General features: G+C 41.1%; 2 protein-coding genes across 3 annotated transcripts in view; both read right to left on the reverse strand.

Annotated features, from left to right (window-relative positions):
- Window positions 1-5,273, reverse strand: part of atrn (attractin) — a 59,958-nt gene extending 54,685 nt beyond the window's left edge. For both annotated transcript variants that reach the window (XR_006927556.1, XM_046863239.1), the window contains exon 1: window positions 4,670-5,273. Coding sequence is in view for 1 of the 2 variants with exons in the window: in XM_046863239.1 (XP_046719195.1) it covers window positions 4,670-4,935 (266 nt within the window). In the remaining variant the exon portion in view is untranslated. The remainder of the gene's footprint in view (window positions 1-4,669) is intronic.
- A 1,160-nt stretch (window positions 5,274-6,433) lies between these two features.
- eif2ak3 (eukaryotic translation initiation factor 2-alpha kinase 3) overlaps window positions 6,434-16,568 on the reverse strand; it is a 29,251-nt gene continuing 19,116 nt past the window's right edge. Inside the window, exons 6-17 of the mRNA XM_046875643.1 lie at window positions 15,810-15,978; window positions 15,565-15,705; window positions 15,351-15,473; window positions 15,025-15,245; window positions 14,447-14,556; window positions 13,233-13,355; window positions 12,994-13,143; window positions 11,029-11,716; window positions 10,742-10,918; window positions 10,523-10,624; window positions 10,356-10,418; window positions 6,434-8,510 (exon numbers count right to left, since the gene is read on the reverse strand). Coding sequence (XP_046731599.1) covers window positions 8,331-8,510; window positions 10,356-10,418; window positions 10,523-10,624; window positions 10,742-10,918; window positions 11,029-11,716; window positions 12,994-13,143; window positions 13,233-13,355; window positions 14,447-14,556; window positions 15,025-15,245; window positions 15,351-15,473; window positions 15,565-15,705; window positions 15,810-15,978 — 2,247 coding nt within the window. The 3' untranslated portion in view covers window positions 6,434-8,330. The remainder of the gene's footprint in view (window positions 8,511-10,355; window positions 10,419-10,522; window positions 10,625-10,741; window positions 10,919-11,028; window positions 11,717-12,993; window positions 13,144-13,232; window positions 13,356-14,446; window positions 14,557-15,024; window positions 15,246-15,350; window positions 15,474-15,564; window positions 15,706-15,809; window positions 15,979-16,568) is intronic.

Genomic DNA, 16,568 nt, shown 5'->3' on the forward strand with positions numbered 1-16,568 from the left:
TTTAACTAACTAGAATCATTATGGGCCCGCACAAGACCTCTGAAAATGTGCTGTGGTATGTGGCAAAAATACATTAGCAGTAGATACAGTAGATTCAGACTTGTTTGTCCAGCAAAATCAGATCTGGGGAAATAGAAGGTCAAACCGTGAACTCTGTCATGTTCCTGAATCTATTCCGGAACAATTTCTGCAGTGTACGAGAGTGCGTTATCTTGATAGAGGCTACTGTCATTATGGTAGATGGTGGGTGTCAAAGTAAAATCCACATGAATGCCAAGATCCAAGGTTTCCCAGCAGGACATCATGCAGAACATCACACTGCCTCACTTGCTTTCTTCCCATAGTGCATCCTGGTGCCATCTTTTCTCCATGTAAGTGACACAATGGCTCACCGCGTGATATCAAACGTGACTCATGAGCCCAGGCCACCTTCTTCCATTGTTCCATGGTCTAGGTCTGATGCTCATGTGCCAAATGTAGGTGTTTTAGTGGTGCACAGAAGTCAGCAAAGGCACCCTGACTGGTCTGCAGCTACACAGCGAGCCGTGATGCACTTTACACTGACCAGGCACAACTTTATGACCACCAGCATTATATTGTGTTGGTCCCTTTTTGCTTCCAAAACAGTCCTGAGCCGTTGAGCATTAACAGCATTAACTTTTTTCAGCAATTTGAGCTACAGGAGCTCATCTGTTGGATCGGACCACACGGGCCAGACTTCCCTCCACACGTGCATCAATGAGCCTGTAGCCGATCACCACTGTTCCTTTGACCACTTGTCATAGATACTGACCACTGCAGACCCATGAAGAGCTTGCAAATTATTTCTGCCTCTACCACGTCAACATTCTCTACAAAATCAGTTCACTTGCTGTCTGATATATCCCACCCACTAACTGGTGCCATGCTGAAGAAATAATCAGTGATTCACTTCACCGGTTATAATGTCAAAGTTATGCCTGGTCAGCGTATGTTCTGATATATTACGATCATAGCCGGAATCATCCTTTCAGCTTTGTGCTACAGTTGCTGCTCAGTGGGATTGGACCAAATGGGTTAACCTTTACTCCCCATGTGAATCATTATACCATGGGACTTTAACAGTGTTAACAGAGTCCCTTTAACACCCCAACTCACCTTTATTTTTTTGGAGATGCTCTGACCCACTAATCTAGCTGTCACACATTTAGCACTTGCAAAATAAATAAATAAATAAATAAATTTGTAATAAATAAACGCTCAGATCCATACGCCTTACCATTTTCCTTCCAATACATTTACATTTAGCAGATGCCCTCGCCCTGTACAAAAGTGCTTTGAGTCTCTATCGATGAATTAATCTACACTGGTACGCTAGATTACATACGTAAAATAAAATCAGCCTACAACTCTGCTGAGAGGATTTTACAATATATCATCTTGGAGAGCTGACTGTTTACTTGCTGTCTAACAGTCATCAGTTTTATTCCTGTCACCTGTAAGCGGCTTTAAATGTTATGTCTGATCGGTGAACCTATTAGACTATAGGATACTCAGAACTAGGGATGCACCGAATATTCGGCTACCGAAGATTTTCGGCCGAAAATGGCCCAAAAGTGCATTTTCGGTTTTCGGCCGAAAGACTCTGATCACCGAAACAACGCGGCCGAAACAGTTTGTTGTGATGACGCAAACAGAAACCCCTGCCTGCACGTGCCTGTCTAAAACAACATGTCTGCGGTGTGGACGTATTTCAGTATATCTGAGAAAGACCCACGGATAGCGATTTGCAAAACATGTAATGCAGAAATTTCGTCTGCAAAAACTTTCTGCACGTCGGGTTTAATTTGAAATCCAAACATCCGATCGCTATGCTGAATATCAGAGGAACGCAAACGCACAGAAAAGCAAAACCCCTCCGAGCATGCGCACTCCGTCTGTGGCGGACGTTTTTTAAAAAGGCAGGAAGTTTCCCAGTGATGATGATGTATTGTTGTATCTTCAAGCAGTTGCACATGTTCTGAATGCACTTTGTTTTTATGAAAGAACATATTTAATTTTACAACCTTTCAGCAGGCCAGAGGGCCTGTACATTATTATTTAATGTACACGAGTGCATTAAAGTTAAACATTTAAGACTAAATTTTAATTAATTTTATCCTGTGCATTGTTGCAATGTGCTATAAATAAATATTTTCATAATTTGTAATTGATTAATTCTTTGAGACTTTAATATTAATTTATGCAATTGAAATGCCTTGATTTCAGTAAGGTTAGTACACAGTCATAGACATAAATGCAATGGTAATAATAATTGCAATAATTTCTTTCGGTGTTTCGGTTTTCGGCCTTGCTTTCCTCCTTTTTCGGTTTTCGGTTTCGGCCAAGAATTTTCATTTCGGTGCATCCCTACTCAGAACTGTCTGATCTCACTCTGGCACCAGACTTCATTTCCACCATGAGCCGCATCACAAAAGTTACCACCATAATGTGGTTTAAAATGTGCCCTGAGATATCATCGAAACCTGTTCACCGCTATGATGCTCTGTGGCTTGAATCGAAGCATGACAGTGTGAGACTTCTGCCAAAGCCACGAGACATGGCAACACTAAAGAAAAAGCTTCAGCCCGATTTGTTCCAGTTATTATAACAAAAGTCACACTGAACCTGCACGACCAATTCCTTACAAAACAACAACTCTGCTTATCTTATTACTTGAGAAATCAACCATATAACCGGTAGGTCACTTAATTACTAAAGTAATCGATAGATGTAGTCCTTGCGGATTGTGTGCTCCAATATATATAAGTGAAAGTTATCAAATCCAAAGGTTAATGCTGCTATTAATCTTCTGTTTAATGGAATAAAAAAGGATTACCCACCTTGTTCATTCAGATAATTATTTAATTCAGATTGGACTCAAATGACTTATTCTACTTAGGTGCTTCTGTGAATGTTTTTAAGCTGGATAACTGTGTGCAAACGTAAGCAGCGTTACGCAATCCTGGTCCTGTTGAAACTCCACCCTTGGTGTTTTCCACCTTATAACTTGAGCAGGACACAACTTCTATACAGACTGCATTTATCAGAATTCATTGTAACAAGAAAATGGAAAAAAAAAAAAAAATCCATCCAGCTCAAATGGGGGGAAAAAGTTCTCGTAAATAAGCTCAAAGAGCCGAAGCACACGTAATTAACTAAATGCAATCACAGCAGCTTGAACAGAAGCGAACGAGAACGAATTCGGCTACACGTTCTTGCGTAGCATCCACAATGGACGCAGGTTTACTGAGCGAGGGGAAATTAGATAGGAATGGTTGTTTCATCTATTTAAGGACACTCAGAGGAAGGAGACCCTGAGCGTGTAAGTGTGTGCAAGTGTGTGCTGGTGCGTTTGTGGGTTTGAAACAGACAGATAGGCTTCTGTTGCACTCTGAAACAGATGCAATAAAAGCTGCGTATTTATTACAGCCTCTACCTCTAAGTGGTAATTCGGTTATGGAATTTTGACTCTGGCAATCGATCAGGGACTTGGGGACATAAAAAAAAAAAAAAACCCATAGAGGCTTATTCTTCAACTTTAGTACTGGATACACACCCTGCACCTCTATTTGCTCAATGGCCCACTTTCAGGACGAATAAGCGTCTTTTATATAATGCTATTAACGGTTGATGGAGGGGGAAATAGGAACATCAGCCATTACTACGATGAGCAGACATCACTCACTGCCTCACCGTATACACTCATAGGACTGGGCCTGTTTATCTGCAATGCCTTTTCTCCAGTTGAAAATCAGTGATACCTACAAACACATCTGCTGTATGTGCATCTTTAGACGCAAGCAGCTTTCTAGACTTATGTAATAAGTAATTGTTCAGAGGACAGATAGTGATTGATTTGTCTCCTATGTGGAAAGCTGTCCTCATGATAAAAAGCCTCCATATACACACTTCTCCAAAAAAAAACATCACCTAAAACCCTGTCTCTCTCTTCCTCCAAGAAGTGCAGGAACTACAGACTTTATCCATGTCCAACCCTCGAACAAACATGCTGTCTCTTGTCCATCCTGGAGATCTCACTAAACATTTCACTCCTGGAACACACGAGCAATAACAAGCCGCTCCTTTATACAGTTTATTATCGCTTTATAGGCATGACAACTCAATCTGATTAAGATCACAACAGCAGCAGACTGTCTGGTGTCTGAGTTTTCAATACTTTGACGGCTCACAGGGACACAACTGCTGCTGACAAGCCCAGCACGCGCACTCGGCAAACACACACACACACACTACTGGACTTGGTACAGAAGATCCATTTTAATGGTTAACCCTGATTAGGATCCAATACAACAGCGAGATAAGTGCGCATTGAGGAAAAGTGCCAGCGACATTCCACCTACGCCTCAGTCAACATTGTGTACACAAACTGCTACAACAATATCACGACTCTCTTGAACACCTCACACACATCATAACACTATATTTGTACTCACGACACACACACACACACACACACACACACACACACAAAGTTAGAAGCTGTCAGGGTAGTACCGATCCGGCATTACTGGGAGAAGCGAAATGCAGCAGAGTGTGAGGAATAATCCGGATCAGAGTGACAGTAGCGGCACGGCGGTGTAGCGGCGCTTTAAAGCTTTTAGCCCGGTGCTTGTGCTCTCGCTCTCACCTGAAGCGGCCGCCGCAGTGTTGGCACTGCTCCTCTACCCAGCCCGGCTCACACACGCAGGTGCCGTTCGCCGGGTCGCACCGGCCGTTTACACACGGCTTGTCGCACTCTTTCAGCTCGGCGGCGGCAGACAGTCCAATGAGTCCCCCGAAAGCAGCAGAAATGAGGATAAAAGTCCGCCATTGTGGCCCGCGGAGGCCTGAGCGAGCCACGCCGAGCAACACGCTCGCTCTCCGGCCAAGGGCCCCGCGTACCTCTCCGGCCATTCGGATTCGCTACACACACAAAAATGGCTGACTCGTTTGCTGGAGAAGCCGCTGTACGATCTCGGAGGGCGACCGCTATCACCTCAGCTTGCGAGGAAAACCCGTTTCCTTACTGCGGCTTCAGTCTGCACCGAGCGTCTCCTCCAACTTCTTATCTCCGCTCTCCATTTACATCTCAGCGATGCTTATCGCTGCGGTACTGAGACGCAGCCGGAAATGACGACGATACGGAACGATGCGGAAGTCCAAAGTTGACTGACGGAGAAGAGGCTACGTCCCAAATCACACACTACACCAACTCGCAGCTTCGCCACCGGTCGCGGACACCCCACCCCGTCCTAGTTAGTAGGGTTGCACGCGGTTTGGGACGTGGCTGAAGTTTCAATCAGTCGCTGCTCATCTGTTGATGGAGCTGACAAGGCCAGAGCAGTAATCTCAGTCATCCCAGTGAAAGAAACCAGCGTTATTTATGGATCATAGGAACGTCTTCCTTACAGCGTTTTAGATTTTAAAGATATGAATTAAAAGCTACATATACATTATTATTTATTTTTTATTACGGTTCATTTTGAAACGTTTATGTTATGTGTGTGGTATATTATTGGCAGCAATCAGTATCTATCTATCTATCTATCTATCTATCTATCTATCTGTCTGTCTGTCATAAATCAGTGACTAATGGGTTATAATTTAGAATATCTGCTGTTATATGGATTTTACAGGCATTTTGTTGACACATGCTCTTATTCCAGGACAGAATCAAACAGACAAATCAGTTCTTAGCCACAGATTAAAAACAAAAGCAGAATATCATAAAACATTTTGAATAAACAAATTAGAGGCACTAAATATGTCAGGCCTAAACAGATCTATTAGTCAGACAGATGCCTTTTTCCCTTCAACCCAAGTGATTATGTTTAGCAGGATGTAATACATCTGTTAGGTGTTTATTGAACAGTTGTGATTGTTACTGAAAACTGGGGGGACAGCAGAACAGCTCTTTTCAAAACAAGCTGTACTTATATAGAGAAAAAGAGCTGATATTATTTAGGAAAATTAAAGAATTAAAGAGGAACAGATGGTGTTATTGAGAAACCAAAGTTTAAAAGAAAACTTTACTGTGTAACTGATAAAGATCCAAGTTTAGAGTTTACGATCATGCAGGAATTCAGTTTCTACATGCAGTTTACTCCCGCAGATCCCACAGAAAAATTAAAGTTATATTTGGAAAGTGGACTAAACATTTCTGTCTGGTACTTATTTTTATTTTATTTTTATTAATATGTTTTTTTTTGCCCATCGCTTCAAAACATCTACTAAACAGGAAAACATTTACTTCATAAAAAAAAGTTACTGCTTTTGTTTCCATGTTAACACTCCGGTCATAAAGGTGTGTACACATTAGTCATGGCTGTAGGCCTAAGATTACATCTTTAAAAAGGGTAGCATTAAAAAAATAAATGGTTTGAAAACCATGCAATTAATAAAACCCAAACAGTTTTTGTACCAAAGTTCATAGAATATTTATTCAATTCTTTTGACTTGTAAGAAGTCACAATATTTCAACACACTCCACTGCATGAAGTGCATTTATACATCATAACCAACCCAAAAGGATTGATTCTGCAAAGAACATAAATAAAAACAAGAACATATTTACAAAGACAAAAACAGAAAGGATTGTGCCCGAAGATTACAGGTTACAGAGGACGGTCAGTAAAACTGACAGGAGCATTGAATCAGAACAGGAAAGGTTACAGGGGGAAAAAAAAAAAGGTGGTAAAGGCAACGGCATCTGAAACCGAACATGTACCAAAACGACCGAATTACAGTGAGGGAAAAAAAAGAAAATCAAGTCTGAACTTTGTCAATGCAATTATTAGCATGAGCTAGTCACAAGACTGGGGAACAGCCTAATCGATATAAAACCTTGTTGGATGGTGACATACAAAAAAACAAAAAAAAAAAAGGATTCAGATGACAAAAGGAACCGAATATAATAAACACTGTAGGTGAGCTCATAAGAAAAATGAAAAGCTGTATAACAAGGGTGAAAGGTGAGCCATGTCCTGAAGTTCTGTACCAGTGTGATTAACAATGACACGTCATTAACCGTTATCCATTCTGCTCTAGTCTAATCTTTTACAGAGCTGGGCACACTCCAAACTCTCTCTCTCTCTCTCTCTCTCTCTCTCGTGTCTTTTCCAGTCAGCAAACAAAATGAGACTACTTGCCATTCTACCTCCATGCTCTCAAACTCTAAGCTTATTTCTCGAGATTCCATCACAATGAAAAAACGTAAGGGGATAACGTATGTAGGAACAGTCGGAGAAAATGGCACCATGTGCCAAAAAAGATCATTTCCAACCTTTTGAAAAGTTTATGGAAATAAGTCTAATAAACAGTGATTTTTAATGGAGGAAGTTTCCTGTTGGTCACGGCCATTCGGCTGTCCTTAAGGGATTTTTAAGGAAGTCCATAACCCGTTTTGGTATTAATGAAAAAGTATTATACATTATCTTATAACACGTACAGTTTTAAAAACCTCTCTTTGATTCTACTCAATCATTCAACGGGTCAGCGATCAACCAATCATACAGCATTCGCAGAAGCCTTCAGCACAATTAAGAAGATGGCGCAATTTGTCTACTATTTTGTTGCTAAGGCAAAATACACAGTCCCCAAGTGCCAGTGGAAGGCTACTGTGTCCGACAAAACAACGTCTTCGGTTTTCATCATGCACCGTTAACAAGATTCTCACTCTTTTTGGAGTTTAGGTCTATTTACAATAGAAATGAGAATAGCAATAAAGCCTTACAAATAATGTAGCTTTAGTTCATAGGAAGCCAGTCCTGTGCACCTTCCTATTAAAAAAAGAACAAAAATGGATGAGCATTCCAAAGCAGCTCAATAATCAGCTTCTCTTCATTCAGCACTGCAAATCCTTCAATTTCCACAAATCTGTGAGGGTGTGCACACGATATGGAAGAGCAACTGAGGTAAAAATGATGATCATAGCGCTTCAGAATCTGAGCTGATCTGCAAGGAGTCAAGCCATTTAGTTAGCATCTTCTCTCCTGAGTGAATATCTTTAACTTTTCCTTAACATCATGAACGTGTAAGAGGGCAGGCGAGAGGCAGAGACATTGTAAGCAGGCGTCTGCGCAAAGGTTTGTGCTCGAGATGTAATGACCGAGATGCTAAAGTGCCTCCCGTTTGATCTGTTGATGGAGACTGAGATTACAGTGTGTGTGCTTCAATTGTGAGGACGCTTCTTAGAAAAATCTGCTCGTGTTCAACCGAGGTTCTGATGGAGGGCCAGAGAGAACTCAGTGGGTGGACCTGTGTGTGCGTGTGTGTGTGTGTGTGTGTGTGTGTGTGTGTGTGTGTGTGTTTTAAGAAGAGCTGGATATCTGTCGTGACGGTCGTCCCGTGGATGAGGAGCTGTATGTTCGAGTGCGCTGCCTGATTCTGCACGGCACCTCAAGCTCCTGAAACAGAGGCGTCTCTGTGATCTCGGATGCTTCGGGCCGTTCTGCAGGAACAAGCGAGAGCATAGAGCGCACCATCTGAGCCTGAAACACACAGAAATCAAAACCTTAAGAAAAGCACACTTGGTACTAAAACAGAGGCTGCTCAAGGATAAATTAGGCCGTTTTCTAGAAACCTTTTTTTTGGAAGGTTTGAGCTTTAAAAAAAAAAAAAAAAAAAAAAAAGACCCTCGAGTAACTATGCACATCAGGAAGTACACATTTATGATACAAAAGTTAAAGTTAAACCACACCTCAAGTGGTGATGATAATGATAATTCTATTGTGTCCTGAGTGAGGCATCAAGCCTCCAACCTGCCAATGATGAGCCCCTTTGCTGTGGAAATTATGGAAATTAACAATGCCATAAGCTATAAGTCTGTGGAAAAAGGGAAAAAAAAGTACCTGTTGTGTAAAAAAATACATAATTATATATATTACATTATATTTCAACTGATCTGCACTATTATTATTTTTGTCAGGGTCTAGGAAGAGAAACACTAATCTTTGTTGTGCAGGGAAAATCGGTGTAACAACTCTGATGCATTCTGATTTAACACATTCATTAAAAAGCTAAAAAATAAGCAGTGATTAACAGTAAGGAAGTAAATGTAATTAGTTTTCCATTTAAGGAGACTTTTACTGTACCTTCACTACATTTGTCACTACAAAGTCAAATAGCGTACTTTTTACTCAACTACATTGAGAAATTAGTCGTTCCTTTTTATTTGAGTGGATAAAAACGTAACTGGTCAAACACGCAGCGATCCACCAATCAGAATCGAGCACAAACTCTTTTTTGAAATCGCTTCCATTGGCGCTTGTTGGTATCTTATCACCAACATACAGTTCAGCATCAGCAAGCAGAACATTTTGAGTCATAAATGATAGAAGAAACTCGGAACTCGAACTCGCCACAACACCTATGACCTTATTTGTGTGATATTTTTTAAAGCAGTCAAATAGAAAGTTTGGGGCTCGTAATAATTTATTAGATATCAATTAGTGTTTGACTCATTAATATAATTCTATTAATAGATTGTGTGCTAAAAGTAACAGAGTCAGATTAACTGAGTTGATTAATAAAGAGTCTTATGACAAAAATGATAATAGGAACATTATAGCCATAATAAATCAGTACTTTGGATACTTGAGTACATTTGAAGGCAAATACTTCTGTACTTTTACTCAAGTGAAAGTTTACTTGGAGCATTTTTTTACTGGAGCATTCTTTTAACGAGTGCATCTCTACTTTAAGTCAAATACATGGTTTTCCACCACTGCGAATAAGCAGCTCAAAACCAAAACAAACACTTACACAGATTTTTTACGTTGTGAAACTACATATAGCCAGCAGAGGGCAGTATACAATTAATAATAGATGCCTCAAATGAAGCCTTGTCCCTGTAAGACATACAGTCAATTCGCGGTTCGGAACTCGCGGCTCGGTTCTCATTCGGAACCTAACTAACAACGAGTTGTCGATTATCTTAAAATGCGCGGGAATCCTCAGCGGGACCGAATGTTCAGGAACATTAGGAATAACATTTTAAACTATGTTTTCACTAACAAATTTTACAAAAATGTTTAAAAACACGTTATTGTATTAAAGTGACATAATGTCCGGATGAATTCACTAAGGTACCATAGATATGCGAAACTCCGGGGGACCAGTGTATTTAAACCATGCATGCTTTAATTATATAAACATGGAGGCATTAAGGATGTCAGAACAATGACTTACAAAATAAACAGTTATACTAAGACTGCATTAAAATTAAATAAGCAATACGCGTGCCTTCTATCCTCCCTACACACTGCCCCAAACAATATAATCCCTTTTATTCATGTTTTGTGGAAAAAGATAAAGAAATGAAAAAAAAGACCCACCTCCAGAACATTGTTTTTGCAGAAGGACATTGGAAACTGCAGCGCCCGGACCTCAATGAGAGTCTAAAGGAACCCAAAAGAATGCATGGAATCTTATTAAAGATCTCCGAGACTGAGGCAACCCTTGATCTGAAGCTAAAACAGAATGCGAGCGGGATTGTTCTTACTTGGACTCTTTCCATTTGTGTGCGGAACGGGCAGAGAAGTTCAAACAGGATCAAACCCAGAGAGTAAATATCCACCTTGTGAGAGTACAAGTTTCCTGACAACTGCAAAAAATAAAAGAGAAGAGAAAAAGATGTGGAGGAGACTTCAGTAAACATCTGTAAGCCACTCTCTGAACAACAGCGTCTGCTTAATGCTGTGAATTTAAATTCGACACACACCTGTTCTGGGCTCATGTACAGTTTCGTGCCAACTTGGCCGGTGTGACGGGCGTAAGTTGGCATTGGAGTGAGGGTGTTCATTTCCTCATCGTCATCTTCCTCCTGGTCCATAGCTGTCACCAGCCCAAAGTCCCCCACTTTCACTACATCATCCAGCGTGAAGAAAATATTAGAGGGCTGATGGACAGGAAGAAAGAAGAGAAAAGAAAAGAAGAAAAAAAATTATCTCTCAGATCTACAAATGTAGGCATCAACATTTAGTTGATTGTACGAGTAGCAAGTGCTACCTTCAGGTCTCGGTGCATTAATCCTTTGCTGTGGATGAAGTCGACAGCTTCAGCGATCTGCAAAAAGATGGCGAGGCACTGCGAATGCTCTCGGAGATTGGGCTGAGAGCGCTGTGCCATCCAGTCCTTCAGGTTCTCCTTCCTGCACAGCTGCATCTGGATGTACAGGTAGACTTTGGGGGTCAGGGCGAGCCGTGGAGCAGGATTGGGAGTTTGTGGTGGCAGTTTCAGAGACGTCGGGCGAGGAGGAGAGCAAGACAATGGGCCTGAGCAAATTTTCAGTTGAGATCTGGAACCCGACTGAGAGGGGCATTGCGTCTGAACCGGTGTTGAGTGGCTGAGCTCTGCATCATTGTCGTGCTGATCACACCCAGAGTCTTCAAACACAATGTCAAAGGAAGAAGAGGTGCAGTCGTTATGGGCCACTGTGCGAGGAGGACAGAGCTCGAAAGAATGTGGCGATCCGGAGAGTTCCAGATCGGGCTCAGCTTCGGCGTGGCTGTCCTGATCCGACATCATGCTGTCCAGACCCAAACCATCTACGCATACGTGATCCTGACCGGGCGCAACGACGCTCCCATTAGTCTCACACTCGCACCGCAAATCCAGAGGAGACGGCGTGGAGACGGGCACCTTCACGGAGAACGCCTCCATGTGGTCAGGAGAGCTGAGCAGCCAATCAGTAACACTGATTAAACACAGACAAGAGCACAGTCATTTTGTAGTCCTTCATGTGAACCCACCAATACTCCCTGAACATATATTATTCTATTATCATATTCAAAATCAATTGGTAAATTGTTCACTGGTTAATGCATATGAAATTATAAACAACTTTTGCAGTCATGATGTGTTATTTAAATCTGCTAAAATCCCATATATAGATTTTAGTCAACAGCCAATCATTAGTTACAGCTCAAGACAGCGTTTTCTCACCAGCCTATATAACAAGACCCAAATCTATTCAAATGCACAGAAACTATTATTGTAGGTTTCCAGGTGTGTTGGATATAATGGCTTCAAAGCCGTGGAGTTTATTTCACTTCATCACTGAGGCCTGGTTTGTACTTGCTCTTTGATGTAGAGAAAGGGATTATGGGCAACTATGATATGCAGAGATGTGCTAACTCTCTACCGGGTAGAGAGCTAAGCAAAGGTCACTTATATCTGTGGTGCTCTCTGCCGACCAGCCTTGAGGTGAGCTGATTGGTCGGCAAGAAGGTGTGTCAGGCTGTGTGCTCGTGCTCCCCAACCCCCTTCTGAAAGTGTGGCTGCATAAAAGACCAGCTTACGCAAGAAACGAGTGAAAACTGCTCTATGCTGGCAATAGTCACTCCAAAATCATTTTTGATGAGTTAATATAAAGTGCAAAGCTTTATACTGGCTGCAGTTTAACCCGGCAGGATCAGACTTTTTTTTAGATCTAGATTTTCAATAAAGACAAAGAGTGGGTCGAATGAACCACAACAAATCGATTGAAATAAATTCTAAAACATCAATTATTCTGCCATTCGCAAAATTGTGGATTTAAACACTGATACAAAAATCAGCTTTTAACACAAGAGCCAAATGGTGCACTTAAATAGAGATGCGTGAAAAAGGTCTACAGGTAGAATCGACTTGGTTTATAATTGATCACACAAAGCTTCTTCCCCCAACCCCAAAGGTTCTGTAGAAAACAACTAGAGATACCCCATGTGAACTTCGATTTATTATTTCCACCTTCTCACAGCCTCTGTTGGGCAAACTCTGGGTTGGTTCACAAACACAAACACCACCCTAGTAAGCCTGCGCATGTAACATACAGATATGAAGACTTCAAAATCCTCACAGAAGTATAAATCTGCCCTAATCCAGCTAATATGCAACGTGCGCTATAATTGATTTTATCACTCGTTAAATAATTTATATGTAAATTCTTCGTGCTCTATATACAAAGCCTTGTTGCTTTAATGTTGATTGTACCTGGCATCGTTAAGCCAGCGTCGATCCATTTCTTCCTGCCAGCCCTGAGGTGGACTCTCCTGCCAGGCGTTGAAGTAACGGATGATACCTGGGTGCTCCAATTTAGCTAGAGCCTTTACCTCACGCATCACCTTCTCCCGAGCCACTTCCCTGTTCACACAAGCAAACATTTCACTATATAATGGACGGACACTATGTATATTTTTGCATACTGCGCTACAAAAGTTGTCAAAATGTACCTGTTGGGTAGGCGGATCCTCTTAATGGCATAATTACAGTCGTCTACTTGGTTGCGTGCCTCAAACACAACTCCAAAGCCACCTCGCCCTAAACACTGCACTGGTTCAAAGTCTGTCAGGTACCTGCAACACGGAGTCATAAAATAGCCACAGTTTTTAAAAAAAAAATGCAAAAGCCTTCTTTAAAAGAAAAAAAATCTGGGTGTGATTTTTGACACAAACAATCCTCATGTTTAAAATACAGTCAGAAATGTTTCCATCTCAGACACATTGCAAGACTGCGCCCCATTTTATCATTCTCAATGGCTGAAAAATGAATCGTTACTTTGCTAGAATCCTGACGTTCTATGAATGTTTTTAAATCTGCTCTTAAACCTTTATTTGAATTCATTTTCTATTCTTATGATGTAAAGCACTTTGAGATAACTTTTAAATCTTTTTCTTTTTGGTGATATAAAATTAATATTTTCTTAAGTTTGGTGCTTCAGGTCTGCTTTATGTTCAATATGCATTTATAGATTGTATTAAGCTTCTTTCACACTGTCTTTTATTACATACATTCCCAGTTTTACAGGCAGTGCTCCAGGAAAAGGCTACAAAACAAGTGAAAAGTAGTAAACTGCTTTCAAAAAGTGTTGCTGTCCTCAATACTTCTGTCCAAATAACAAATCTTCTGGATTTGGGACACTGATATCGAATATCGTGAATCAATCGAAACCTTACTAGATTCATAAATTTATACTAAAGAAAAAAAGTATTTATTATTATTATTTATGATAATCCTTGATAGAAACCTTAGTTTGGATTTTAGTGGTAGTGATACATATACAGCATGAGCCAGTGTTTTTCATATCAGCCCAGAAGGCCTCATGTTTAAGCAGCTATAGAGATGATGAGCAGTAAGTGAGCAGCAGGGTGTAAAGTTCTGTAAATAGAAGAACCAGCTGTTCATAAACCGACATTCCTGCCATGATTTCTCTCAAACCATATTGTTGCCGACTGAATCTCAAAGGGTGTGTTCATGTATTCCATGGCATGTGTGAATAACTTCATGTGGATGCTGCAGCTGTGCCACCGCAATGAGACCAGCGTTTTTATTATGCTAAAATTACCGCCCACTAAAGATCATCTGTCTGGTTGATCTCTATGACATTAACGTCCCAAATAAGCAAAACTTTGCTAAATAAAAATACTACTTTATTAGCATCTTTTACCTGGAGACATATTCACTGGGCCGGGTGTCTGTGGCAGTTTCCCTGGGTTCGCTCGTGTCCAGTTCGAACTTGGTGTCTGTCTGACACTGTGTCTCAGACTCCTTCCGCTGCTGCGATTAAACCGAGAGAAACAAAGTGGGAAACACATCCAAACACCTAAGCCACTTTTAATCAGAATTAAGTGTTTACCAGAGGGAGTGCACTAATGTTATTTGTAAAGGATTCAACTGGCTGATTTGGATGGGATAAACTGTCGGAGTAATTTGCCTAAATTGCTACAAATAGTCCGAATGGGCAAGTTAGCATTACACGACACATGCAATAACAGTTACATGGCACATGCCTTTGTCTATTACCAGGATTAGTAATTAAATTACTGCGAGATCGATTCAAACTACTACACGGAGCTCAGTATCCAGTGTCACATTTTCTTTTCTGTTGGATTCAAATCAATGGATTATATTGATAATCATTCAAATGAGTAATTACTGCAAGAATGAAAAGAAAAAAAATAAAAAAAATAAAAAAAAAAACAATTCGGCGCTACAATTTCGTTGCTCCAGGCGTTCCTATCTTACCCGTATGTACGCTGTGTGCGGGTGGAAGAACTTGCGAACGATGTACGTAGTAGTGGCAATGCAAAAGATGATGGTGCCCAAGATCTCTTTCCACCATGGCAGAAGGAGCACGGGGTCCTTCCTCCTTATCCCTCCAGCCTCGCCCTTGTGCAGTATGCTCACTGCGGTCACCTCTCGCCGACCGCGGTTCCGCGTACCGTATGGGAAATAGTACCCGTTATCTGTGAGACAAAGAGGGGTATATAGAATTATTGTTACTTTATACAAGAATTCCAACCGAATAAATTCGATTCTGAATATCAGAAAGAACAGAAAGCGGTTCTAACCATGAGGATATTGCAGTATAGACAAAGCACCATTGCTGTACTCCTCATAAGAAAACTTGTCGTTCTTCAAACACTTGTCAAACTCCTCAGGTCCTACGAGTGCTGGAGTGCGGGAAGGAGAGTCTGGTATACAAGAACGTGTAAAATAATTATATTTACAAACATTTTCCACACAATTAACCATGTCTGTGATGCTTGAAGTGTCCGAACGTACGGATAAGAGGCTTCCATTTGACAGTGGGAGGAGGAATGATGTTATTTCCCGAGTGCTGGTTATACAGAGCATTGGGCTTCGATGGAAACTTCTCGGTCATTCGAACCGATGACTGTAAATACAGCTGACCTTGAAACATTCCTGTAAGCGGAAAAACACACAGAAAAACAGTTAAATAAAGCATTCGGATATCTCTCTTGGCCATACACAATAACACACGGCACCTAGATTAAAAAACACAATACCTAGATAAATGCTGGACTCCATAGCCCCACGTGCCTCCTCCATGATGTCATCGTCCTCCTCCTGGATTTCACTCTCAGGCTGGACGGTGTAAGAGGTGTCATCAAACAGGCTGATAGGGGTCACCTTTCCCCCGCCGACCAACCAGGCCGAGGCGATAGGCGTGCAGAACTAAAGTGACGGCACACATAGTACACACGTCAGCAGAGCTGTCATCAGTCATTTTCCATTTATTTAGTGTTTGCTCAACAAAAAATTTTAGGAATTAGAGATGCACCCTCAATAAACCTTCTTGTGCTTATCACCTACTAGCAGGGGTGTGTGTGTGTGTGTTTTTGTGTATACAATCAACTGTGAGGTACTACAGAACTGTCCACAAGAAATCTGTGAGAATATTTTGAAGGGAAAAAAAAACCTAGTATGTCAGAATTTGGATGTATAGAGCAGCACACTCGTAGTGTACACTACGAATAAAATGTCTCGGGGTGGGCCTTTTGCATTAAAAGTCTACAATGAACATAAATCGGGTACCTCAGATTTGCCGACAAAGCACATTTTAAACTAGAGCCGACACTGCTCAAGCAGCACATCACAACGGCCTTTCTTTCATTCAATTCTTTGTTGTATTCAAATACTGCAAAAATGCAAAAAGTTGTACTGACTGTAAATGTGTACTTTAAATAAGCATTACTACTAGTGGTGTAACGGTACATGTGTTCGAAGTTGTTCGGTACAGGGCTTTATGTTCGGTACACACGTGC

The sequence above is a fragment of the Silurus meridionalis genome, chromosome 2, assembly GCF_014805685.1.
Source record: "Silurus meridionalis isolate SWU-2019-XX chromosome 2, ASM1480568v1, whole genome shotgun sequence".
Taxonomy (NCBI): Eukaryota; Metazoa; Chordata; class Actinopteri; order Siluriformes; family Siluridae; genus Silurus; species Silurus meridionalis.